Below are 25755 nucleotides of genomic sequence, written 5' to 3'. Positions count from 1 at the left end.
ACTGCTGTCTGAATACTTTCTATCTTGTGACCTGTTAGACATGTGGCATTTATCTGGGTCGCTCTGGAAGAACAACTATAATTTGTTTATTTAATAAAAAATATACCAGAAAAGTTTGAAGGATAAAGAATCGATAACTATTGTAAAGTAGGTCTTAACTAATTAACTAATGGTTAACTTGTTTTCTGCAGTGAATGTTTTCAATTAGATGGAGTTGTCCACCTTTTGCCTTTTTTTCCAGTATTGGGGAATTTTATATTAATATTGAGATACTGTATATCGGCAATATATCGGTTGTGTTGTAATTCAATGTTAAAGAATTATTTTATTGACCAAAATTGACGTATTGATGCATCCCTAATGAAAATTAACATTACAACATATTTTTCCTGTCGCTCAGTGGTTAGAGCATGGCACTAGCAATGCCAAGGTCATGGGTTTGATCCCAGGGGATTGCTTATGGTCAGAAACAAATGTATAATACAATGCAATGTAAGTCCCTTCGGAGAAAAGCGTCTGCCAAATGCATAAATGAAATGAAATAAATAGCTCAGGAGTGATGTAATGATGCTGTCTTGCTCACAGGCCTGATCCCCCCTGAGCTTCAGCAGTTGTGGAAAGAGACAACAGATACAAGACAGGAGGAGAAGAGCAGAGGAGACAAATCTCCCTCTCCACCCAGAGGCCAGATCCACAACAATCACTCCAGCACCAACGGACACCACGTGTCCCGATCCATCCGGAGAGAAAGGTACTTTATCATCCTAACTGACGCTGAAGCGTCTTATTTTTCCGTATTACAATAATTAGCCTTTTCTAGTTTAATAGGCGTCTTTAAAAGTTTAATTAAATGTCTTTAAATGGGATAATTCACCAGTTGTTGCATCACTTATTCACTCTCATGTCTATATTACCTTGTTCTGTGAAACACAAAAGATATTTTGAGAAATGTCTCCTTGGTTTTGTATTCATAAAATGGAAGTCAATGCGGGTCAGTGTTGTCTGGTTACCAACATTATTGACAAATAGTTTCTTTTGTGTTCTGTAGAAGAAAGTCAGTCATACAGTTTTGGAATGAGGGTGAAAAATTATTGATTTTTTTAGTTTTGTGTCAAATGTCATTTTAACAGAAACGTTTATCGGTTGATAGAAGCGATTCCCTTTTCTTGAGCCAGTAACATATGAGCCAATGGATGCAAGTTGGTGTGTTTGCTTAAAGTTCACTTGATGTTATGCATCTTGAACACGTCCACTTCTCACACAAGACGTCATTGTGCTCAGTTTAGACCTTAAGTTGTTCAGAGGAGTTCGACAGCTTCATCTCGCTGACATTGAAATGGCCAGTTGAGCCAGTCGAATTGTTAAATGTTGACTAATATGTTGTGTTTGTATAAGGGGAAACTGTTGACAAATGTCATACTGTATGTCTCAAGAGGGTGCATTTGTCTTTGTGACAGTGTGAAAGGCATCAGTTTGCATCAATGTGTGCCCTGCAGGCTTTCTCTTCGCACACACACACACAAACACATACATGAACACACCCACGCCTATGTCCAAACCTGTTTCTCTGTATGTTCCAAGAGCTTGTTTGTCAAAAGCACTTGCCCACCGGCTGTGGGAACATACAGTACATGATCGCTGGAAACATTGCGGTTGCTGTGTTTTGTCTTATTATTTGATTCATAAAAGAGATAAGTGGGTCGTGGTGCTGAGTCGGGCATCAAACTTTTCTGCGGTTTTCAACGTTGTCGTGGGATTAGCAAACAACTGAATGACAATTTATCTGATTTCTAAACAGACCTTGATGTTTCTATGACAGGAGAATAGTAAAGCAAAATACTGTTATATAAGAGCATGGCTCTCATGTGTATGAACAAAACCGCACTTGCAAACTTATTGTCCGTCATGTCATTGACATTCTCTTGGACACCAAGTTTTCAAGGCTTGTTTTTCGTGTTGATTGTTTGACGGGGGAGGGAATGCAGAGAAAGGGGATTGTTTTCGGTTACTTGTTCATACAGGCTTTATATTAGAGGCTGCTTTATGAACTGGACAGTGTTGCCTTTAATGCAATCCCACCATAAAACACTTCTGTAACTTTGTTAAGGCTTTGCACAAGGGCACGGTGGTGATCTACCCTTGTCGGAATCAAACCTACAACCTTCTGGTAACCAACCAGGTCACCTCATGAATGCTCATATTTCAGCAGGTGCCAATGTGTCGAAGTGTTGCATGGATGTGGTCTTTATTGTCAGCAGAGCGTCTCGCAGCGTGCTGGTGCTTGTTCGCGTGATATCCATGGAGGGTGAGCGCTCAAGGACTGTGTGGTCAGTTTCATGTGTCATGTAAACTGCTGCCCGCCAGAGAGACGCCTGCAACTAAAACCTTAAGTGCAGCCGCTGGCACCAGAGAACAAACCCATCACCTCTTACTGTACACCACAACATGTGGGCAATGTCTGTCTCTCTCTCTCTGGGTTACTGAGTGACATGCAAACACTTTCACAAAATGTAATCAATCCTTTAAAATCCGTCCCGCTCCGTTGTTATCCGCACACTTCTGTGACGTTTCCCTCCCGAGTGCTTATTCCTCCGAGGCCGGCTTTTGACATTTCGTTTGGAATCTTCAGAGCCCCATCTGCGAGAACAAACAGTTCGTTGCACCAGTTTATTTTATTGTGTCTGCATGGCTTGTTTATTTGATTGTTCAGCGTGTTAGAAGAGGGAAAATAACAAAGTCTGTTTTAATTTGTAGAGTGAGTCATCCGGTAGGGCCGGGATTGCATCTGAGATGCCCGTCATAGATATTTTCCCTCTTCGTTTGAGAGTTTAAAGTGAGGAATCTGCTGGCAGAGACATGCGGGACTCTTTTAGAGAAAAGTGGAGGGTCGTGTGTCAAAGGATCTGACCTTTGGTGATCCCAAACAAATAAAGCATTCTTGGCATTTTTCTTCTTAAGTATGAAAATAATCACTTCTCACCGTTTGAGTCCTAAACATGCCAGTGTACTTTCTTAGCTGCCTTTTCAGGCAAAATATGAACCTTTATCATCAAACACGAGATCACAAAATCAAAAGCTTACTTTTTAACAAATACAGTTGAAAGAAAAAGTATGTGAACCCTTTGGGCTCACTTTGATTTCTTCATAAATTGGTCATAAAATGTGTTCTGATCTTCATCTAAGTCACAACAATAGAGAAACACAGTCTGCTTAAACTAATACCGCACAAACATTATACGTTTGCATGTTTTTATTGAACACAACATGTAAACATTCATAGTGCAGGGTGGAAAAAGTATGTGAAACCCTAGGCTAATGACTTCTCCAAGAGCTAATTGGAGCCAGGAGTCAGCCAACCTGGGGTCCAATCAATGTGATGAGATTGGATGTGTTGATTAAAGCTGGCCTGTCCGTAAAACACACACCAGTTTTGAGTTTGCTGTTCTGAAGAAGCGTTGTCTGATGTGAACCATGCCTCGCACAAAAGAGCTCTCAGAAGACCTACGATCAAGAATTGTTGACTTACATAAATTTGGAAAGGGCTACAAAAGTATATCTAAAAGCCTTGATGTCCATGTGTCCACGGTAACACAGATTGTCTACAAATGGAGAAAGTTCAGCACTGTTGCTACAATCCCTAGGCGTGGTCGTCCTGTAAAGATGACTGCAAGAGCGCAGAATGCTCAATGAGGTGAAGAAGAATCCTAGAGTGTCAGCTAAACACTTACAGAAATCTCTGGCACATGCTAACATTTTTGTTGACAAATCTACAATAAGGAAAACATTAAACAAGAATGGACTTCATGGGAGGACACCACGGAGGAAGCCACTGCTGTCCAAAAAAAACATTGCAGCACGTTTGAAGTTTGCAAAAGAGCACCTGGATGTTCCACAGCACTACTGGCAAAACATTCTGTGGACAGATGAAACCAGAATTGAGTTGTTTGGAAAGAACACACAACGCTATGTGTGGAGAACAAAAGGCACAGCACACCAACATCAAAACCTCATCCCAACTGTGAAATATGGTGGAGGGGGCATCATGGTTTGGGGCTGCTTTGCTGCCTCAGGCCCTGGACGGATTACTGTCATCGATGGAAAAATGAATTCCAAAGTTTATCAAGACATTTTGCAGGAAAACTTAAGACCATCTGTCCGCCAAATGAAGCTTAACAGAGGATGGATGATGCAACAGGACAACGACCCAAAGCATAGAAGTAAATCAACAACAGAATGGCTTCAACAGAAGAAAATACGCCTTCTTGAGTGGCCCAGTCAGAGTCCTGACCTCAACCCGATTGAGATGCTGTGGCATGACCTCAAGAGAGCGATTCACACCAGACATCCCAAGAATATTGCTGAACTGAAACACTTTTGTAAAGAGGAATGGTCCAAAATTTCTCCTGACCGTTGTGCAGGTCTGATCTGCAACTATAGGAAACGTTTGGTTGAGGTTATTGCTGCCAAAGGAGGGTCAACCAGTTATTAAACCCAAAGGTTCACATACTTTTTCCACCCTGCACTATGAATGTTTACATGTTGTGTTCAATAAAAACATGAAAACGTATAATGTTTGTGCGGTATTAGTTTAAGCAGACTGTGTTTCTCTATTGTTGTGACTTAGATGAAGATCAGAACACATTTTATGACCAATTTATGAAGAAAACCAAGTAAGCCTAAGGGTTCACATACTTTTTCTTTCAACTGTAAATGCATATTTTATTATTATTTTTATAACGATTAAAAAAAAATGTTGTGATCAAAAATATTGTAAAAAAATGACTACATTTTGAAGCGTTACGGTAATGAAATATACATTTTATTTTGTATTTTATATAATAATAATACATTATTTGAACAAATGTATGATATAAGTATGGATAAATATACATATTAACATACAGAATTTTGTAGAAGTTTGTGTTTACACATGTCTGTGTACAGTGCATATTCATTTTGTATTTATAAAAACACATACATGCATATATTTAAGAAAAATATAAAAATGAATGAACACTCAACATTTCCTAACTATGTATGTGAATGTGTTTATGAATACAAAATTAATATGCACAGACATCAATTATGTAAATACAAACTTTTATTCTGGATGCGATCAATCGTTTTACAGCCCCACTTCATAAATATTATTCATATTTCTTTAATATATATACTTGTACTGTATGTTTCTATTTATATAAGCATTTAGATCGTAAATTTGCCACACACACGTTATATAAACTCAAAATTTATTTTGGAATCGTGATTAATCGATTTGACAGCAGTAATATTTTTTATATTATTAAAATAATAAATCAATTTTTGGTTTGAACAGATAGAGAAGATCCACACCAGGTTGTATAGAGGGATCACAGACTTTCACGGCTTAAATGTTCATGTGGTCATTGTGTTTTTTGGATCAGTTCTCAGGAGAGTCAGTCCCAGAGCGCCCATCCTCTGTACGGTCACGGCGTGTGTAAGTGGCCCGGCTGTGATACTGTGTTCGGAGACTTTCAATCATTCCTCAAGTGAGTCAACAGCTCTCATCCTCTGCACTTTATTATGCTGTTTGTCCTCTTTACCGATCTGCCGCATACACCACTGATCCAATTATCATTTCTGTTTGTGCTCGCAGCCTTTTTTACAACAGTTTTTCCCCCGTAAGGGTTTCGTTTTATTGTTTCGCCTTATTTTTCTTTTCCCACCCTGTCTGTTCTTTTCTTCGTGTGCCGTTTAAGACTTGCCCATACAACAGCGCAATGACAATCCGGGGTTATGAATGTCATTTAAACATGTAAATACACAAAAGTGAGACACAAAAACCTCAAACATGTGAAAAAATGTCAAGGTCAGAAATGAAAGAAGCAGATGTGTGACATTGACCGTGTTCTGTACTAAAGCTCTCAGATTACCTCACACAAGAAACGCTGAGAATATCGTCCATTGATCTCCTCAAACGCAAGCTAAAATTCCACTTTTCTCTTAAATTGCTATACGATAATATATCAAATAAGAAAAATAAAAGCATTACTAATGTTCTCAGTTTTATGGACCCCACTGTATGTATATACCCCCATTTCTTGATTTTATTTATCTTTTCCGTCTCTCTTTCTCTCTCTCTCTGTCCCCTGTGGCGGCGCAGTCATGGGGCCCCTCAGGGTTGAGCTCAGCGCACTGATAAACACAGTACCCATGGTGATCCTGGCCATCCCTCCCAAAACAAACAACAGGAGGATGTTTATCTGTGCCCCTTCCACTGACCCTGACCCCTGCTCTGAGTCTGAGCCCCGCCCTGTCTATTGCCACAACACTGCCTTTGTTCCTCAGCTCAGTCACCGTTGCACTATTACAAACATCACACTCCACAAACTTCCACTGCTCAATTCCCTGCACAATGTGTTAGATGTGTACAAGGTGTGTTTAGTGATGAAATTGACTAAAATGCTAACACGCATTAGTTCTGACCATTTGATCATATGAACGTGTTCTTCTTGTTGGACAGGTTGTTGTGTTTAAGCTGTTCACAGCTCAAGGGGGAGATGCATTTGTTTTATATACAGTAAACCTTATCAGGCTTTCAAATATTGTATGTGCCGATGTACCAGTAAAATTATTTTTATATGTGAGAATTTTCTTTTTTTAAAAGTTATGTTTGCTTTCTATTTGTGTGAGAAGCCCTCTTGTGGTCAATAGTAATACTGCATGATTCATGAACGCTCAACGTGGATTCATTCAAACTGGTTTACGGACCGTTTGTAAATAACTTTGTAAGGAATATCAAACTGCAGGGTGTGGTGACATGAAGTCATAAACAAGGAAACATAAACTAAAGATTTATATTTTAGCTTCTAGGAAACTTGTGGTAGTAACATGGTGGTTAGAGCATGGCGTTAGCAACGGCAAGGTCACGGGTATGATACCAGGGATTGCACATACTCCGAATCAAACAAACAAAAGTGTGTGTTATAATGCAATGTAAGTCACTTAGGATAAAAGCGTCTGCCAAATGAGTAAATGTGTGCTAGGTGCAAGGAGCATTTGTGTGCTATCAAATGATTAATTGCGATTAATCACATCCAGAATTAAAGTGTGTTTAAATAATATATGTCTCTGTACTGTGCATATTAATATTGTATTTAAAAACTCATACACGCATATGTATTTAGGAAATATTTGCATATAAATACATTGGTAAATTTAAATATATATATATATTTACCAATCATTTAAATTATATGTTAATATTATATTTATATAATATTATTATATTAATATAATATTAAGTTATATTTTATATTTTTCTTAAATATATGCATGTATGTGTTTATTTTTTTCCTTAGGAAAACATATATTATGTAAACACAAACTTTTATTCTGGATGCGATCAATCACGATTAATCCTTTGTTCGCCCTAATGTGTTAAAAAACTTTTAGCAGATATTTTTGACATCCAGTTTATTTAAAGGAAATGATCCAGTTAAACGAATGAAACCTCCCACTTCTTCTGTTTAGATTGGAAATGAATTCTTTGTTTTGTTATGTGAAATCGAAATGGTTTTGTTTAAAACTTTTGTGTTGTGTTCGTCAGGCACCTGAACAGTGAACACGCTCTGGATGACAAGAGTACAGCACAGTGCCGAGTTCAGATGCAGGTGGTTCAGCAACTGGAGCTACAGGTACTTCATTCTACACTTTGGAGGTTTTGTTTTGTTTGAATTTGTTTAAGATAAGTATGATGGTTTTAGGTATCGCTTGTTTTCTGTTTTGCATGTTGTTGAACATCCTGCTCTAATCTTAGCTTTAATCTTGCTTCCTGCTCTGTATGTACTGTACGTACACATTAAGAAAAATTCCCAGAGGGAACAATAGACATCGTCTTCAGAAAGCCTATCTGTGCTACATATCTGTTTTTGTGTGTGTTTGTCAAACAGCTCGCCAAAGACAAAGAACGCCTTCAGGCCATGATGGCCCACCTCCACGTCAAATCTACTGAACACAAACCAGCTCCTCAGCCAGTATGGGACATCATATTTACTCTTGCTGTTGCGTGTGTATATATAAACATATTATTCTTCAGTTGTTCTTTTAGACAAGAGTTCGACCTGGTTTATATTTTTCTTCTCAGGTGAATCTGGTATCCAACCTCACTCTTGCCAAGGGTAACGTTCCCAAAACCACTCCTTCTATGAGCCTGTCCCAGAGTGCCACAGCCCCATCCACACCGCTCACATCACAGCCCCAGACCCCGTCCGTCATCATCCCCACCAGCCTGCACAGCATGGGACCCTTCCGCAAACGCTACTCTGACAAATATAACATGGCCATGGACCAAGGTGAGAACGTGTTTACAGTCACTACAATAAAACACATTCATTCTGTTTTAAAATCATTTTTAAATGCTATTGTTCAGATGTCAATAGAGTGTGACATTAAATGAGCAAAAGCCAAGTAACAAGGCTGTTATAGATAGATATTAGATATTTTTTTTTTGGACCGCTTGTATGGAATCACATACGCTTGTTTTGCTATTTGTTGGGTTGTACTGCATACAACTAACCGAATATTAGACCAAACAAACTTGAGAAATATGTCTGAACCTCTCTTGTCTTTCTCATAGATATAGTGCAGAATAAGGAGTTCTACCTGAGCGCTGAAGTCAGGCCTCCGTTTACTTACGCAGCTTTGATAAGACAGGTAAGGAACCACGACTCGACCCGGTCAAATCCAAATGATGAGACATCATCAACCATTTACTTAGCAAATACATTTGAGTTTCATTGACACTGACATATATTTTGTAACCTTTTGTTTATTTCTAGGCCATCTTGGAGGCTCCAGAAAAGCAGCTAACACTAAACGAAATCTACAACTGGTTCACTCGAACATTCGCGTATTTTAGACGCAATGCGGCCACGTGGAAGGTAACTAAAGTAAATCATTAGTTACATCGTGTCTAAATTCTCTCCCTTGTCGACAAAATGTTTCAATGCTCTCCTACTTGTAAGTCCCTTTGGATAAAAACGTCTGGCAAATGAATAAATTTAAATTTAAACCTGTACGCATTTCATGACGGAAGCATTTTTATTCCCGTTTATGTTGTTTAAAAGTTAAACCTGTGTATGACTCTTTCGTCTGTGAATCACAAAAAAGAGATATTTTGAGAAATGCCCCTGTGGTTTCAAAAATTGTTTGGTTACCAACATTCTTCAAAGTATCTTCTTTTTGTGTTCTGCAGGTTTGTAATGACATGAGGGAGAGTAAATGATTCAATAATTTTCTTTTTTGGGTAAACTGTCCCTTTGTAAGCCTCATATCAGTTTTGATGTTCTATGTTAATAAGGTTTTTGTTTATAATTAAATTCACTTTTTCTGGAATCCCAGAATGCCGTTCGCCACAACCTCAGTCTCCACAAGTGTTTCGTACGAGTAGAGAACGTGAAGGGGGCAGTTTGGACCGTGGATGAGATGGAGTTTCAGAAAAGGAGACCACAGAAAATCACCGGGTAAAAATGCATTTCATCCTCAGAAATTAAAGAGTGACACGCTCAGATTCTTGTAAGGTCACTGATGCTAAAGGTCTTTTGTTGGTTTTTGCAGATCTCCTCTGGTGAAGAACATCCAGTCCAGTTTGGGTCAGAGTCCTGCTTTATCTGCTTTGCAGGTATGAAGTCATTTTATCATGATTGACAAATGATATTGAATGTAATGTCATTTTTATAGCTGAATTTTACAAAGTCACCCGTGACACTATAGAAATACTTAAAGCGGCCATTCCCTGTGATGCCAATTTTCAAACTCTAGTTAGTGTGTAAAGCCCTTTAATTCCGGCTAAATGATGTCACTATTCCAAGTTTTTTAAAATCCTCCGCCCAAAGGAATACGGCAAAAAAGGGGCGTGGCATTCCTTAGAGAAGAGGAAGAGCCGCAGGAGTAGTGTTGTTATCTGAGATTGTAAACACTTGACTGAGCTGCGCAATTAATTACTTTCGCTTTCATAAGCTGGTAATAAGAATTCAGCTTCACATATTCTACGAAAACCAACGGTCAAATAACAGCTTCCATGACTTTAACATCAGCTGTGAAAGCTGTTCTGTGTAATGCACAGATATTGTGTGTGTGTGCGCATACCTCTAAAACACATATCTGAAACATCCTTTGAAGTCCTGCTTGCAAATGTCTCCAAGTCAATCTGTTTGTTTTATTATCCAACTCTGGTCCAATATAAAAAGGCAAAACTAACGCTTGTATTATTAGTGTTAATTAATATAACCGGTCTGACCCAATCAATACAAAATATTGGATTAACTTCTGGATGTTGTTCATATCAACCATGATCCATATGGCAGTTCACAAGAACTTAACTTAGTATGACAAACACCTGTCACATATTTATTGCCGTTTATATTCAGTTATGCCACCTTATCCGAATGAATAAAACTTGTGTTGTTGCAGCATTTCAAGATTAAGTAATGTGATGTGTTTGTGCTCAGGCGGCGATGGTGGAAGGCAGTCTGCCCCTGTATGGCTCAGCGTCTTGTATGAAGGCCCTGGCCAGCACTTTCCATGAGGAGATGAGTTCTCAAGAGCACGATGATGGTTCACACAGCGACTCCAGTCTGGAGCTGTCTCCTCTGCCCACACTGTAAGTCACATCTGCTCAAAATCATTTATACTACATATTGTGCATAACTGTAAAATAGAGGCAAACATTAGAAAAAGAGATCGGATTGGAAATGACCCACATTTGCGATCTGTGTACACAGGCATCAGTCTCAAATTAAGGAGGAGCACATGGATGTCGAGGACTATAACGGCTCGATGTCTCCAGAGACGGAAGACCAGCAAAGTCCAGACACCAACCACGATGCAGAATACACAGATGATCACAGCCCAGCCTGTCAACCAGCTTTATCCTGAGATCCTCGCGGGTCCGCAGCCCCTCATTGATATCTGTCCCGTGTACCAACAGACTCTGAACCCTCAAACGAAAATGAAAGTCTTTATTTATTATTTCATTGTACCTGTTTCTGATCGAATGCAATGGATTGACCTCACTGGTACTAAAGGGCTCTCCTCTGTGTTGACGTTTATACATGACCAAGGTTTGCTCGTCAACTTGCAAAACATGAAGAGGGGGCTGTAGGCTACACACATTTTGTTTGTATATTTAACACTACAGCGCCTGATTTGAATCAATGGGGAGAATCGTTTCCCTAACAACTAAAATCATTTCACACCTTCAGATTTTTAAGTGGTCTTGAGAGCAGATTTAGTTTATCTTTACCGCGAAACGTCAGACTCTTCTGAATGAATTGCTTTTCGTTGCATGGTTGGAATCACTTCTGCCTCAATGCTGTTGGTAACGTGCGTCTTTAAATTTGGGGCTGCTCATTGGTGGAATGGAAACCGAAATTGTGAATGTCTATCTTTTTTACCTCTGTTTTTCCAGAAAAACACAAAACCAAAGGGGAACATTTATAACCAGCACTTGATGATGAATGTCTTTTCAATTTTTGAGTTTGACTTCTGTTTTGATTGTTCTTTCACTAGCGTGTACAGAAGGTTACTGTATTTCCATTATCCAGCACATTTACATAGAAACGACACTCGAGAAATGAAATCGACCCTCAACAGTCCCGATCATTCAGTTGCTAGAGAAGCTTAACCAAACGTTTGTATTTGAGTAGTGATGAAATTTTTGTCTAGTTTGGTCGGTTGTTTTTAGAAGAACCATTAACAGTTACCAAAGATTGTAAAAGTAATGTTTTATGTTTTGTACCCTGTTTACATTGTCCAGTTTGATCCGGCCAAGACCAAGAAGTCTTCACTTTCTAGTAGATGAGAGTTTCAGATGCATTAAATGCCCTCATGCTCATGATGTTGAGCAGATCATGAACTGTAATCGTGATCTGACTCGGCTAGTACTTGCCCGACAAGGAAAGAATGCATAACCAATGACTGAATAACTTATGAATGTTACACGTCCAAACGAAATAGATGATCTCTATTTCAAATCAACTGTGTCGGTTTGTTCAACACTGGCCTTATGATAAATAAATCTTAGTATAAGAATGTGAGAAAACGAAATGCTGACAGTGGTTTCTCTTTCATCTGTTTGATCCAAACACACACACAAAGTATTTAAACATTATTCATAAGTATCATTTTTTAGCCTGCTTAGTTTAAGTTTGATTTTTAAAACAATTATGATCCTGTTTTTGTGTCCGTGTGGATGGCAGCCCAATAATGTATTTCATCAGACGTTATAATGCAGATACACACATCTGTTCAACAAATAAATGAGATTGTGAAATCAGTATATGGTACCATGACTTTACATTTCTTTATTATATTTTTCATTTGTGCATACACTGAAAAAATAGCATTAGGTAATAAAAAACCTTTTCTTATCAATTTCCTTCCATGTAGTCTTATTTACTTTCCAAGTCAGCTGCATGTGAGAAAATATATTACTACATACAAAGATCAACAAGAAGATACAGAACACAATATATTAAACGTTGTCATAGAAGTGTCTTACTATCTGTCAATAACTCGATGATAAAGGCATGTTATAGAAATGGCACATCTTATATCGTAACTGAATGAATACACAAATGTCTTTGGTTATAAACAACTGCAGATTTTTTAAAGCATTCGTATTATTAAAATGAAGACTTCCACTTGTCATGTTTAAAGACCGAATACATTCCAATATGATCTACTACACGTTATGAAATATGTGACACAAAAGTGTGATGATGTTACATAAATGATGTCCTGTGGATGTCTATATCACTGTCGACCATGACGTAACGAAATACAGTTCTGTCCTACTCTATAGGTAACCCAATTCTCTCAGGAAATAAATCACAAGACCATCCGCCTTCCATTATGACATCCTACATGACATAAAAATCCTCTCTATACTGGAACTCCAGAAAGAGCATTTAGCTGCTCGGCTTGCTCGCTACGCCATGTCCGGTCCTCCATCTATACCTCTACACCACCATCTATACATCTCAAACGCTCTTTAACTTGCGCTGCCGTTCGCTGGGCCAGATGGAGAAAAACCATGGCACCTCAAAACAATATAAAGTTATAAAAATAAAGTAACAAATAAAGTATTTGACTTAAAGTAACAAAAAATGACCTAAACTGGACAAATATTGATATGAAAATATTAACCGCTGATTGTCATACTGCAGAGGCTTATATCTGTGCAATTCATACATTCTGGAGTGCATATATTTATTTTATTCAGGGGTCAATAGCAGTGCTTTCTTTTGGAAGACCCCTGATGCTGAGACTATGTTTAGCTTTTTGGTGCTATGACTGATTTTATGTACCAGCTAAAGCCATTTACAATCCTATTAACAAAAAGATAAAAAAAATTCACTTGGTTAATACGGCTCCACCCTTTATTGGTATATTATTGTGATGAATCATGATTCGCGATAAAATCGTCGCATTTATATACTTACAGTAAAACATGAGTGTTCTCTATAAAAAACTGTAATGATGCTTTATTTTACCAGAACGAATAATTAGATTTTCATCCTTCAAATGTTTTAAAAGTAACTTATAACAAATCTTATTTCACATACTTGAAGCATCATTTTGTCGCATATGGCATATTCCTTCAATAACCGTGGAGCCTTGTTGGTTACATTCTGTACATGTTGTTTTGGTATAATATCAGCAGTAAAGCTTTTGTTTTTAAGGCTAAACTACACATTTCTGTAGCGTCATAGCCCTTAGTCTGTTTGTCTTTGACCAAAGATGCGTAAAGCCATGTTAGAACCTTAAGACACTTGTGCGTGCAGATAATATTCTTCATCCACGGGGCTTCAGCGTCTTTGTGGTGCTAGCATAACCTTGTTAATGAAATTGACGATGGCAGTCGCCGGCTGCTCAGGATCTAGCTCTGCGAAAAGGTGGCACACGTTCTCTGCAACGCTCCCGGGCTTCTTGGCAACGAAGCCAAATACTCTGCGAGGACACAGAGAGATGAGATAGTGAGTAATTGATGATAAAAATTTAATTTGGACATATTAAGCGAATTATAAGTGTGAGATTGGTCTTATGGTACGCGTGAGAATAGTTGCTTTGTAAGGGTTATAGAAGGTACAAGAAAAACAAATAATAGCATGACCTAACAGGAAGGAAGATTAACAATGTTATCATTGCATTTTAAAGTTACTGCAGTAAATGCAAGTGGTGTTTCTGACTAATAAACAACCACCCAAAATATTTAGTGTCAATATTTACACAACTGTGTGTCATTCGAAACCTGTATGTGACTATTTCTTCTGTGGAACCCAAAGGAAGATATTTTGAGTAATGTCTCAGTGGTTTTGTGTTCATACAATGGACGTCAATAGGGACCAATGTTGTCCGGTTACCTACATTCTTCAAAATATCTTCTTTTGTGTTTTGCAGAAGAAAAAAAACTCCTACAGGTTTGAAATGAGGGTGAATAAATAATGACAGAATTGTATTTTTAGTTTAATCTATTACAAAATAAGAGTGTAAAGGAACAGGTTGATCAATATAAAAAGCATTATGGTGCTCCACGGCACAAAAGCACATAATCAGCTCACAAAACAGTCCAGACAAGACACACACAGCGACATTTGGACTTACTTAGACGTCGTGCTGTCTGTGTTAGTCCACCTATGGCAGCAAGAGGGAGACAGAGACAAAACTGAGGAACACGCATCCCACATTCACTCACACAAGTCAACATGCAACATGAAACAAACACACTCTACGCATGTATCACACTTGTACACAAGATCAGAACATGACATGTTTTACTGTTGTAGTGACGAACCTTCATACTCAAGGAGGCGTAATAAATGTCTTGTGAAATAAAACGATACGTTTATGATAGGAAATGATTCATATTTTGATCTTGTTTAGGGAAATTATAATGCAAACAAGCAGATCCAAGTTTTTATTTTATTTCTGCCAGCTTTACATCTCATTTGTGACTAGTTGTCGTCTCTTTGAACAGATTTGATGTGATCGCGCGAGTATGATAACATGATCGCATAAAAATATTACTCTGTTTGTGTTCAACTGAACAAAGAAAGTCAAATGTGTCTGGATGGCATGAGAGTGAGCGCTTGTACTATTTTGCCTTTCATAAACAAGGAAACAAGGAGAGTGAGAGAATTTTCATTTTTGGGTGAACTATTCCTTTAAGATTTGCTTTCTGACATTATAAAAAGAAATGACATGAGTATTGTATTTGGGTAGATTATGCTTTGGGCATAACACACACATTTGAGCACTCACTCACACACTTGCTTTGGGGCTGTGTTTTAGACATCAGGGGTGAGTAAACCTGTATTCCAACAGAACATGATGTAACGTATCTTTATTTCCTCACACTGACAACCCGACTGCTGTGAAAAAATTCTTTAGACTGCTTGCAGTTCATTTACAAAATAAAAGTCACCATTACTGGTTTTTAAAGCAACACTAGAGGTTTTTATGACCTTAAAATAATCTCTCTAAAACGATTTTAGTGATATGACAACTTTTCTAACTAGACCAATTTTAATGTTATTGGTACCTAAGCAGCCCTCTATCGGCTGAAATCACACTTGTGACTTTTGGTGTGAGGGTAGGTTCACAAGCCCCGCCCTTCATCTGCTTTATGGCAAACGTCATGTTTTACTCGTAGCCTGGGTGAAGTTAGCCAACTGCTAACAATTAGACGAAAAAATCTAGTTCAACGCAAATCTCCAAACCCTCACCCTGCTGGAGCCAGCAAGAAAAAACAAAGAGGAAGGTTCTTTCACACACCACTTAACACATAAATACACAACAAACATTTATGCAATGTACACACACAGAGCAGCCCACACAGGTTCATGCACGACATGGTTATTGTGTGTTAAAAGATAATGAAACATTAGTTCGACTACTAGAATTCATTTTCAACTCTTTCTCTGCCAGCAGTTGCAAATCATCGGCAACATTTTTGATCATTTTTACAAAAAATTGATGGGCAATGTGTCAAATTAAATAAAACAGCCTCTGCTTTTAACAAAATACATATGTTATGTATCTTCCTTATATATATAAGTTATCACTATTTATCTATTCTCTTTACATTATTATTAATAACCTCTCAAATGTGGTCAGGTTTCTTGAAAAAGTAACAATGTTATGAACGCAGTCCATGTTTTCACTGTTATACAGTAGGGGGCGCTGTTGAAAGAGTACTGCATAAATGTTCATAAACAACAAATACTGTATTGATGTTTTGATCATTCCGAATCCAAATTTCCATTGAAGAAAGTGTTATCTAATATATGACGAACAATTCTGTGTATTGCGGAGAATGAGTTAAAAAAGAAATAAACAAAACATCCAAGTTTGGGACGAAAAGTCTAGCAGACAAATGTGGGGTTCTCACCTCCTGTCTTGTGGGTCCACACTGCTGAACGTCACACTGATGATTGGATAATGTCTTCTGAAGAACACTCTGAAAAACATCTCAAAGTTAACAACTTATATTTCTTTCTCTATAAAACAGATATGTGGCTATCCTTTAAAAAACAAATACATATTCTCACTTGCTCTTACTTTAATAAAACACACCACATCATACCTGCGTTGGCTGTCAGTCAGTGTAATGCCCTGAGCGGACACTTTAAAGTGGACGACTGTGGCAGAGGGTCGAGGGTTACGTGACAGTGTTGCTCCGGTTGCTTTAGCAATGGCCTGCGGTCCTGTAAGTGACTCTGTCTCTACTGAGTTCAGGTACAGCACATTGCAGGCTGATGGGGAGGTGAGAGGTTATACATCATGTGAGGAGCGGGAGAGATGGGTCAAGATCAGGGCTAAAAATGCATTAACAAACACTCACCTGCTCCCTGTTTAAGAAGATCTGCAGCTGTGCTCATATTACTGGATGGCTGAACTTCTTGGATGTCACCTATTGGGTCTGTAAATGTGATTTTCAAGAATTATAGCTCAATCTGTAAAGTTCAAACACGCTTTTTCCTTATGAAAAAAACATAATATGAAACATACAGCTCTGGAAAAAGTTAAGAGACCACTACAAAATGATATCTAGTTTTTCAGAATTTACTATTTACATGCTTATGTTTAAGTAAGTAATCATTTTGTTTTGTTCTGTGACAACATTTCTCTCAAATTCCAAATTATTGTTTTTAATTTGCATTTATTTACAGGAAATAAAAACTAGACAAACTGATCAAAATGACCAAAAAACACTATGCTTTGAGACGTTGAATACTGCAAAGAAAACAAGTGTATCATTCATTTAAAAATGTTGAGTTTAAAAATAGTTATCATAATTTAGATTTGAGTGTTATTAGTCATATGACACGTCTTAAACGAATATTATCGTTTGTTTGAGATGTAATGCAATGTGTTTACACGATTTGAGATAAAAAACGCTGTATTTTCCAACTACTGTGCATGTTTGTATCTCATCTTTTCCCCACCTCTCAGAGAAGCGTGGATTTTTTACACAAGGTGTAAAACAAGCGTGGGGTGTGGTTACACAAGGTGTTTCAGTCAGGTCCGGTGAGCATTCGCTTTAAAATAGAATACAACTTTTGTTCCGACACCTTAATTTGAGCAATTTTGTCTAATAGATGCAAGGGTAACGTATAACAAATCAACCACACGTGACCCCTTTAATATGTTTTAAATAGGTCTTATTTTTATTTGTATTTAGTTTTTATGTTAATTCTAGTTGGGAATTTTGTTACCTGCTTCATCAATTTATTTTTTAATATTGCTTTACAAGTACTTTTTTTATTTTGTTTTCGTTTAAGTTTTTATTAATTTTTTATTATAACGTTTCAGTGTCTCATAATTTTAATTTAGTAAACCATTTTTATAATATAAAGGCAGATATTATATTCGATTTTTTTAATAGTTTTTGTTTTAGTAAACTATAATAACCTTGCAATGCAATGCAAACATTTTAAACAATCAATTATTTATTATTATTAACTATTTATTATTAGTATTATCATTATTAAGTTTCAAATATATCATTGAAAAAGCTCACTTTTTAACCACAGCTATTTATCTTGGCATGTTAGTCTTTCACATAGCTGTTGGGACTTTATGTATTAGTAAATTGCTTTGGATAAAAGGGCTTAATGACTAAATGTAAATTTAAATGTTTATGTCACTCCTTTTGTTGGAATTGTGTTGGAATTTAACACTAGAATATACAAAATACATGTAAAAATGACCATTAAATGTAAAACTGGAGTGATTTTAAAAGTGTAAAATGTTTTTCATCCTTTTAATGTTTTGAGGCCTTGAATAAGATCCTACAATATTCACATTGCTCACTGATGAAACTACACACTTGAGTTTAAATGTTGGGTTGTGGTGTCATCATATAGTGGTATCTCAGCATGATGTGTTGACATGGCCAGTTGTGTTTACCTTTCTCTGGGATGCGGAGGGCACAGGGCAGAGAGATGGGTGTAATGGAGTGTTGATACACCAGTGCTGATAGACTCCCTAACAATGACAAAAACATACAAACACTTCAATATTTCTGTTTCAGAACAGTCTGACAATGTTTGCCTTTAAAACTGGTTGCCAGATTGCAAAACAATGAGAATGAAGACAGACGGTAGCTCACAAGCAAGACCTCTGATATTGTAATACAGAAAAACAGATGCCCTCATTAAAGATATGATATTTTTAAACTCTGAACCTAATGGCTGCGCTTTCACTTTCTATTAAGTAATGTGCAGAACCATCTGGCAAATTTGATGTTCTGCTGGAGTTTATAACAGTTTTTTTATCTGAATACCTTGCATGCAGAGAGCGAACAGATCTACAGCTCCGATATTGTGTAAAAATCATGTTTAAAATCATTTTATTATATATAACCATGCTATTCAAAAATATTTTTTTATATTGACCTCCTGAATGTAGGTAAAGGAGCACAAAAACACTTACCAAAGTATGGCTCATTCTGACAGCCCTTGATCTTCACTCCTCGTGGCCCGGTCTCGATCAGAAAATGTCTCACCAGTTGATCCAGAGGGTCCCCTCCTACTCAGACAGGAAATGACACGTAAACATCGCTGTTTGACCAAATATTACACTTCAGCTGCGATTAATGGATATTTGGATAAACATATGTAACCGTTTACAGACACAAACTACTTCAAGTTGTAGAAGGCATGTGCTAATCAGTTTTTAATGATGTCTCAGTTAAACATTTAGATGTGGAGTGCCAAACTAAACATCAGTGCTCTTGTTTGTTCTGCTGTTAATTATACTCCAGCTGTCAAAATCATGAACATCACTTCAGATGTCATTCAGTGCAAGTTTAACAAAACACACCATAGGCCCGATTCACATTTCGCATTCGGAACTGAAAAGTTCAACTATTTCCATCTTGAATGTGAATGGGGCCGAAAGATTCCATTTATTCACACTGAATTTAGATAAATAAAATTATATTTTATCTACATTAAAATGTATTTTATCAAAATATAAATATACAATTAATTTAAAGATAACAAATACATAGCAAAAATTACAGCTTACTCAGTATTTCAATATAATGCTTCGTTATTTCAGTACACTGAAAATGTAATTTCTTACATAGTAATTTTGTCCTGTTTTCCAGTACAAATATCTAAATTCTTAAATCAAAATACATTTTCTTCAGAAGCAATAAGACACTATAAAATACCAAGTGTATGCTTGCACTTAAATTAAGTTTTGCCTGTTCGTAATTCAAGTTTATTTTTCTGACCATATTTCCATATATTTTTGTTTGTTTTAAGCATAACCCTCACTTATTTTTCGCATTTTCTGTCAGAGAACAAGAATATATATCTTGCTCCTCAAGTAAATGTATCGTGATTAAATAATTTTTTGATTTCCGCTGGAAAATAAGATTTCTTTTTTGCAGGGGTATTGCAAAGGCTAGAATAACATGAAGAATTATGCATTATAAAATTATTATGAAGTATAACTTTTTTTCAAATATTTGGTGTAATAATGACATTTTTAACCCCCCCCTGAACATTTTATTACAATAATTAAATGCTGATATTAGGATATGTCTAATTTTTACTATAATAAATAGTAACTGTGATTAGATACAATATTTCGGGCAATAATGTAAGACCAAAAGACCCCTTCTTCTAACATCGCGAATGATAACTGTAAGGATAACAAATTGAATATGTGAAACGGCAACGTGCATGCTTAGAACAAACATAATGTTATCTCTGTTCACCTGTTAGTTTATTTATTGTTATCGTTCTTGATGTGAACGCGCCTATACCATTACAGTCAACAAGCCTTTATGAACACAATAACCAACAGAGAGCTACAGTAGTGTTCATGTTTTTTCTCTTCACTCTGAATGTTTTGAGATGATGTAGCTCTGTTAAAGTACTTCAGAGGCAGTCGTGTGTTTCCTTTGCAGACAGACATATTCAGGAGCAACACGAGATTAATGTTTGTCTGCGGAAATGCCTGCAGATGTGTTGTACCTTTGCTGCTGTGGTTGTTGATGTTGGGGGGTGGGCTGGCAACTTTCAGAGCCAGGCCGTAAGCCCCCTGGAAAGAGTTACTGTCTCGGAAGAGGAAGGCCCCCGGCTCTCTTTCCTTCAGTGCTGCTATAGCTGTTGAACAGAGAGACAGTTTAACATCCAAAGCATATGGAACAGCCATCTGATGCAAAAGGGATAGTTCAGGCAAAACAATATCAGTTATTTATTCATTCAAAACCAATGACTCTTTCTTCTTTTGAATACAAAACGAAGATATTTTGAGAAATGTCTCAGTGGTTTGTGTTCATACAATAAAAATCAATGGGGGTCAATGTTGTTTTGTAACAAACGTTCTTCAAAATATCTTCTCTCGTTTCTTATGCAGCAATAGGAAAGTCACACAGAATTGAAATGACAGGGTGAATTTTCATTTTTAGTTTATCTCACCTTGTTCTCTAGAGATGCCGGGTTTATACCAAAACCGTGAGCTGTCCTGCACAAATTTCACACTTACACGGCTGCCCATCTCGCCCTCTCCACCGATGTCCCCCTGTCCTGCAGACACGGTCAGCTCTCCCACTGAAGGTGAGAATGTGACGTGGTGCTGGCCAGAAGACGGGTGACCCATGGATGCCCTAAGGGTTCCAGAACGTCCGTTGGGTGAGCCGGGCAAACCAGATGGGCGGCGTTTCTCGGGCAGAGGAGGTTGTGGAACGGCTGGACAAGTTGAGTAGGAGCCTGGAGGAGGTGATGGGGTGCAGCCTGTTGGAGAAACAGGGAAGGTCGGGGTGGAATGGGGGCTTCCGTCCATAGCAGAGCACATGTGAGAGCTTTCAGTACCCAACATTAACTTCCTGCCCAGAGTGGCGAATCCGGGCACGGGGGATTCGGGGTTTTCATGGACGGCGGGCGGTTGTGGGGAACCGGGTTTGGGGACGTCTGGTTCGGGTGATTGTGATACTCCATTGCTCTGTAAGTGAGGCGTGATGGATTCATCAGAGATGGGACAGGAGGAGGGCAGTTGTGTCGCTGTTTGTGTAACAGTCTCTGGTTGTGTTTGTGCTGCTGATACAGTTTCTCCTCTGGGTGGCGCTGTAGGCGAGCAGTTTATTGGCGGTTGCATGGATTGCGATGGAGGGGTTCGGGGGGCAGGGTGTTCTGCCGTGGTGGGGATTTGTGGGGTTCGAGGCGGGGAATAGGTGGAGCGTTGCTGCGTTGTGGGCGTGGCTGGGGACGGGTGGGGCTCGGGAAACTCTTGATTGGGGAGGACAGCGTGTCGAAGCACCTGATTGGTTCCGTGGGAATGCTGGTCTGGTGGGTTTGGCCTGTGTTGAGAGTGGGTCGAATTGTTTTCGCTTTTTATATCTCTCGAGTCATACTCACGGACACTCGGGCTGGAAAAGAAAATCTGGAATTTAACATATTTCTGTTTTCATGTGATGAGTAATACAAACACAATATGAGTTTATTACCTCCCCTGCGTTCGTAAAGGGCTGCTGGTGTGGACTGGTGTTGGAGGTCCTGACATTTCTGAAGGTGTGGAACATGGAGCATGTGGATCGTGATGTGTCCGTCGCAGGGAACCATGGGTAATGTGATTACGCCAGCCTATGGCATCTGCACCAGGGCAATCTGATGGAGGGAGAGCGTGGAAAAACTGAGGACTGCTACCGAACAAACATACAGAGATGAAATTCAACAAATGAAACTACAAAACTGCATTTTTTGATCATCGGTACAAATTTCTGATAGGGCTGATTCGCATCCAGAATAAAAGTTTGTGTTTACATAATATTTGTCTGTGTACAGTACTGTGCGCATTCATTTTGTATTTATAAACATATACACGTATACATACAGTATGTAGGAAATATTTATATGTATTCTTTTATATTTACCAATAATTCAAATTATATAAAACATTTATTAATTTTTAATTAATAAATACAAAATTTATATGTACAGTTCATAGAGATATATTATGCAAGCACAGACTTTTATTCTGGATGTAATTAATTGCTATTAATCTTTTGACAGCCCTAATATCTAAACATTCTCAAATTAAAATAAATTCACTTAAGAAGCAAAATGACATAAGATATTGGCATTCATGTCACATCAGGTTTTAACTCAAGTTTTTGTGTTTGTTTGCAAGAAGGTCTGTCTATGTTGCAGCTGTTTACTATTATATGTGAAAGGAATAACAGGAAAACAGCTTGTGTTTTCATTAAGTTTAACAAATGAAAAATGTTCATCACATGAAACTGTTGCATACTTTAGACTTGACCACAATAATCTGTAAATTAAAGTATATTGTAGAATATTACAGTAATTACTACACATTTACTTATAATGTATAATACCGTAGTATTAACTATTATTAGATTAAGAGTGAAATGATAAACCACAAACAATACTGCAGTATACTTATATTTACAATAGTGAGGTTCACTTAAGTACATACTTAAGTATACTATATTATACTACTTTCATGTGGGCATTTTATTAATAAAGTATTTAAAATGTAATGGTTATTCAATTGTTTGAAATTGCAAGGTTAACCGGTGTGTTTGGTATAGATCAGTTTCTCTTCATACTAAATCACATGTAATGCCCAAATTTTTGTTAGATTGATTAATGAGACCCATTGAGTAATAAAACAGAAAAAAATCTGCCAAATGGTAGCAAAAATACAATGTTAGTTAAAAGTGCCCCAGAACTGTTGCCGTCCTACAATCTTAAAAATGTCTTCTTTTGTGTTCAAAAGAACAAAAAAATTATAAAGTATTTCATGAGACTCAATGGGGGGACAAAATCTGTCTGGTTATAAGCATTCTTCCAAATATCTTTCTCTCTGTTCATCAGAACAAAGACATTTATACAGATTTGGAACAAATCGAAGGTCAGTAAAATGATGACAGAATTTTTGGGTAAATTAGTCATTTTTTTAAACAAAAAATACAGAAGTGTTTTACTCTCAAGTATATTTTCAACTATTTGTACTTCATCCGAATGTATTCACATTGTATTTTTTTTACTTCACTACATCATAAAGCATTTATCATATTTTTCGCTAAATTTCATAAATGCCTAACACTACATTGAAAAGGTAGTACTTACTTCTACTCAAAAAATGTTACTTGAAACAAGTAGAAAAGTACTATTTTATTATCTTGAGCCCTAAGGGCAAAAACATATAAAAATGCACTCATAAAATGGTGTGGAGTAAATGTTCACTAATGTTGCAAAGTAAAATTCGTCCAATGTAAAAACACTGATAAAGTACAAATACTTGAAAAATGTAACAAAAATACTGTACCAAACCTTCATAAAAAAGTCCAGTGGCCCAATACACTAATAATACCTTCAACACTGCCTTGCAATGTTTAATGAAGTGTTTTACACATGTGATTATGTGAGGTAATGACCATACACAAACTTAAACACAATTCTTCACATATATTTTGGGTAATTGTAGCAGTCAATCCATTTCTAGAATCCTCTCACCTGTATTTGTGTCAGAGGTGTATTGCTGAGGGTGTGGATCTGTCTGGTTGTCTGTAGGTCCACCGGCATGATGTGTTGGACCAGGACAAGCGGCAGAGGTAGGAGGGAGGGGTGACGTAGACTCCGACTGGTATCCTGATGCATATCCACGGCTCTCAGAGGGCGACGGCTGGTAGGGTGAGCAGGGGCAGGTCTGGTGCGGTGTCTGGTACCCGCTGGAGCTGCTGCTGTATTTGTGGTCCAGATGGGCATGAGAGTGAGAACGGGACGATTCGGGGTACGCGGGGTGGCCGGCGGGGAGGGGATCGAAGTTAAAAGCTGGTAGGTCATGACCGTGTGGCCCATAAGGGGATACGGTGGCTCTTCTGTGCCAATACTCCGCCTCTCGTTCTCTCTCCCAGTGTAGCTCTGCTTCTCTGTCCCAGTGGAGCGTCATTTCACGACCCCTCCTCAGCCCCGCCTCCCGGTCCCATAACTCTGCCCCTCTTGGGATGTCAGACTCTCTGCCACGCCTTAAGCCAGCGTCTCGGTGTAGCTCCGCCACCCTTTCCCAGTGCAGTCCCTCCTCTCTGTCCAATCCGAGGGTGTTGAAGTCTTCTCGGCGAAGACAGCAATCCCGACAGGGACAGCCGGGCGGCACGAGGCCGTCTAGCATCATGACATCATGATAGGGGCCGGTGGGTTTAGTATTGTTGTGGTGATGGTACGGAATGTAGTCCTCGGCCCTGCAGAGCAGTCGGCCATTGGGTGACATACCGTGTGGATTAGGGCTGATGTCTTGGGAAGGATAAGAACAGAGGTGACGTGAAGGTCCCTCCGAGCAAGTGCGGTGAAGGTAGTGCTGTGAACCTTGTTGTCGGTCCCAGAGGAGGTCTGGAGGTGGCAGCGACTGATGAGGATGGACACTGTGGTGTTGGCAAAGCCCTATGACGGATGGGATACTTGGAGAGGGCACCCCAGCGTGTCCGTTAGTGGTGGAGGGTCGATCGAGGCAGTAGCCGTTGGATAAATGATGAAGTCCGTCGCAAATGGGCTCGACACACTGCTGTGACCGATATCCCACCCGACACGAACACGAGCGGCCTAACCTCAGTGACCCTGTCTGTTCGGGAGGCAAGGAGTCGCCATCATCCAAAATGGCAGTCTCTCGGTCGCGATCTCTTCCCACTCCGTCACCCTCTATCCCGCCGAGCAGACGATCAAGCTCCTCCCTCTCCTGCCGGGTGGGCGGGGCCGGTAGGGTTGGTTCATCGAGGCGGTCTGGAGGAACAGACGAGTGTCCAGAATCGGTGCTGACAGAGAGGAGATGACTGGGCCGCTCCTCTGAGCTTCTCGCAGGGCTCCCGTTGGTGGAGGAAAGGGAGGCCAAACCCGCAGCACGCCGCTTCTTGACCTGTGCATACAGGCTTCCGTCAAGAGGCCCTCGTGTGTGTGCGATATCTGCTGAGATGTACAAAACATGTTTTTTAGATTATTCAGAGGAATACGCAAGTCTTTACAGCACAAAAATTAGGGGTGTAACGGTTCTTTGTAAAAAAAGAGATCCTCGTTGCGTAAATACGTTATCTCCTGTGGCAAAGAAGTGAAAACGTGACATTTACATTTACATTTAGGCGTTTGGCAGACGCTTTTATCCAAAGCGACTTACAGTGCACTTATTACAGGGACAATCCCCCTGGAGCAACGTGGAGTAAAGTGTCTTGCTCAAAGGACA

The 25755-nt window shown here is 38.6% G+C and overlaps 2 protein-coding genes across 10 annotated transcripts in view; one reads left to right on the top strand and one right to left on the bottom strand.

The window, feature by feature from the left end:
* foxp1a (forkhead box P1a) overlaps positions 1 to 12317 on the top strand; it is a 31328-nt gene extending 19011 nt beyond the window's left edge. For 5 of the 6 annotated variants that reach the window (XM_056733533.1, XM_056733532.1, XM_056733530.1 and 2 more), the window contains 11 exons: positions 586 to 751; positions 5424 to 5528; positions 7589 to 7676; positions 7932 to 8015; positions 8126 to 8333; positions 8618 to 8694; positions 8820 to 8921; positions 9382 to 9503; positions 9598 to 9661; positions 10491 to 10642; positions 10764 to 12317. In XM_056733533.1, coding sequence (XP_056589511.1) covers positions 586 to 751; positions 5424 to 5528; positions 7589 to 7676; positions 7932 to 8015; positions 8126 to 8333; positions 8618 to 8694; positions 8820 to 8921; positions 9382 to 9503; positions 9598 to 9661; positions 10491 to 10642; positions 10764 to 10917 — 1322 coding nt within the window. In that variant the 3' untranslated portion in view covers positions 10918 to 12317. The remainder of the gene's footprint in view (positions 1 to 585; positions 752 to 5423; positions 5529 to 7588; positions 7677 to 7931; positions 8016 to 8125; positions 8334 to 8617; positions 8695 to 8819; positions 8922 to 9381; positions 9504 to 9597; positions 9662 to 10490; positions 10643 to 10763) is intronic. The other variant, XM_056733534.1, reaches the window with a different exon arrangement.
* A 2-nt stretch (positions 12318 to 12319) lies between these two features.
* Positions 12320 to 25755, bottom strand: part of tns2a (tensin 2a) — a 50819-nt gene continuing 37383 nt past the window's right edge. For 2 of the 4 annotated variants that reach the window (XM_056733525.1, XM_056733528.1), the window contains exons 18-28: positions 24042 to 25484; positions 22007 to 22166; positions 20982 to 21928; positions 20535 to 20666; positions 18979 to 19074; positions 18454 to 18531; positions 16886 to 16963; positions 16628 to 16796; positions 16433 to 16501; positions 14647 to 14676; positions 12320 to 13992 (exon numbers count right to left, since the gene is read on the bottom strand). In XM_056733525.1, the coding sequence (XP_056589503.1) occupies positions 13851 to 13992; positions 14647 to 14676; positions 16433 to 16501; positions 16628 to 16796; positions 16886 to 16963; positions 18454 to 18531; positions 18979 to 19074; positions 20535 to 20666; positions 20982 to 21928; positions 22007 to 22166; positions 24042 to 25484 (3344 nt within the window). In that variant the 3' untranslated portion in view covers positions 12320 to 13850. The remainder of the gene's footprint in view (positions 13993 to 14646; positions 14677 to 16432; positions 16502 to 16627; positions 16797 to 16885; positions 16964 to 18453; positions 18532 to 18978; positions 19075 to 20534; positions 20667 to 20981; positions 21929 to 22006; positions 22167 to 24041; positions 25485 to 25755) is intronic. The other 2 variants (XM_056733526.1, XM_056733527.1) reach the window with 2 other exon arrangements.

This window comes from Triplophysa dalaica, chromosome 20, assembly GCF_015846415.1.
Source record: "Triplophysa dalaica isolate WHDGS20190420 chromosome 20, ASM1584641v1, whole genome shotgun sequence".
Classification (NCBI taxonomy): domain Eukaryota; kingdom Metazoa; phylum Chordata; class Actinopteri; order Cypriniformes; family Nemacheilidae; genus Triplophysa; species Triplophysa dalaica.
Note: the sequence above shows the minus strand (reverse complement) of the source record. Positions and strands in the feature narration are given on the sequence as shown.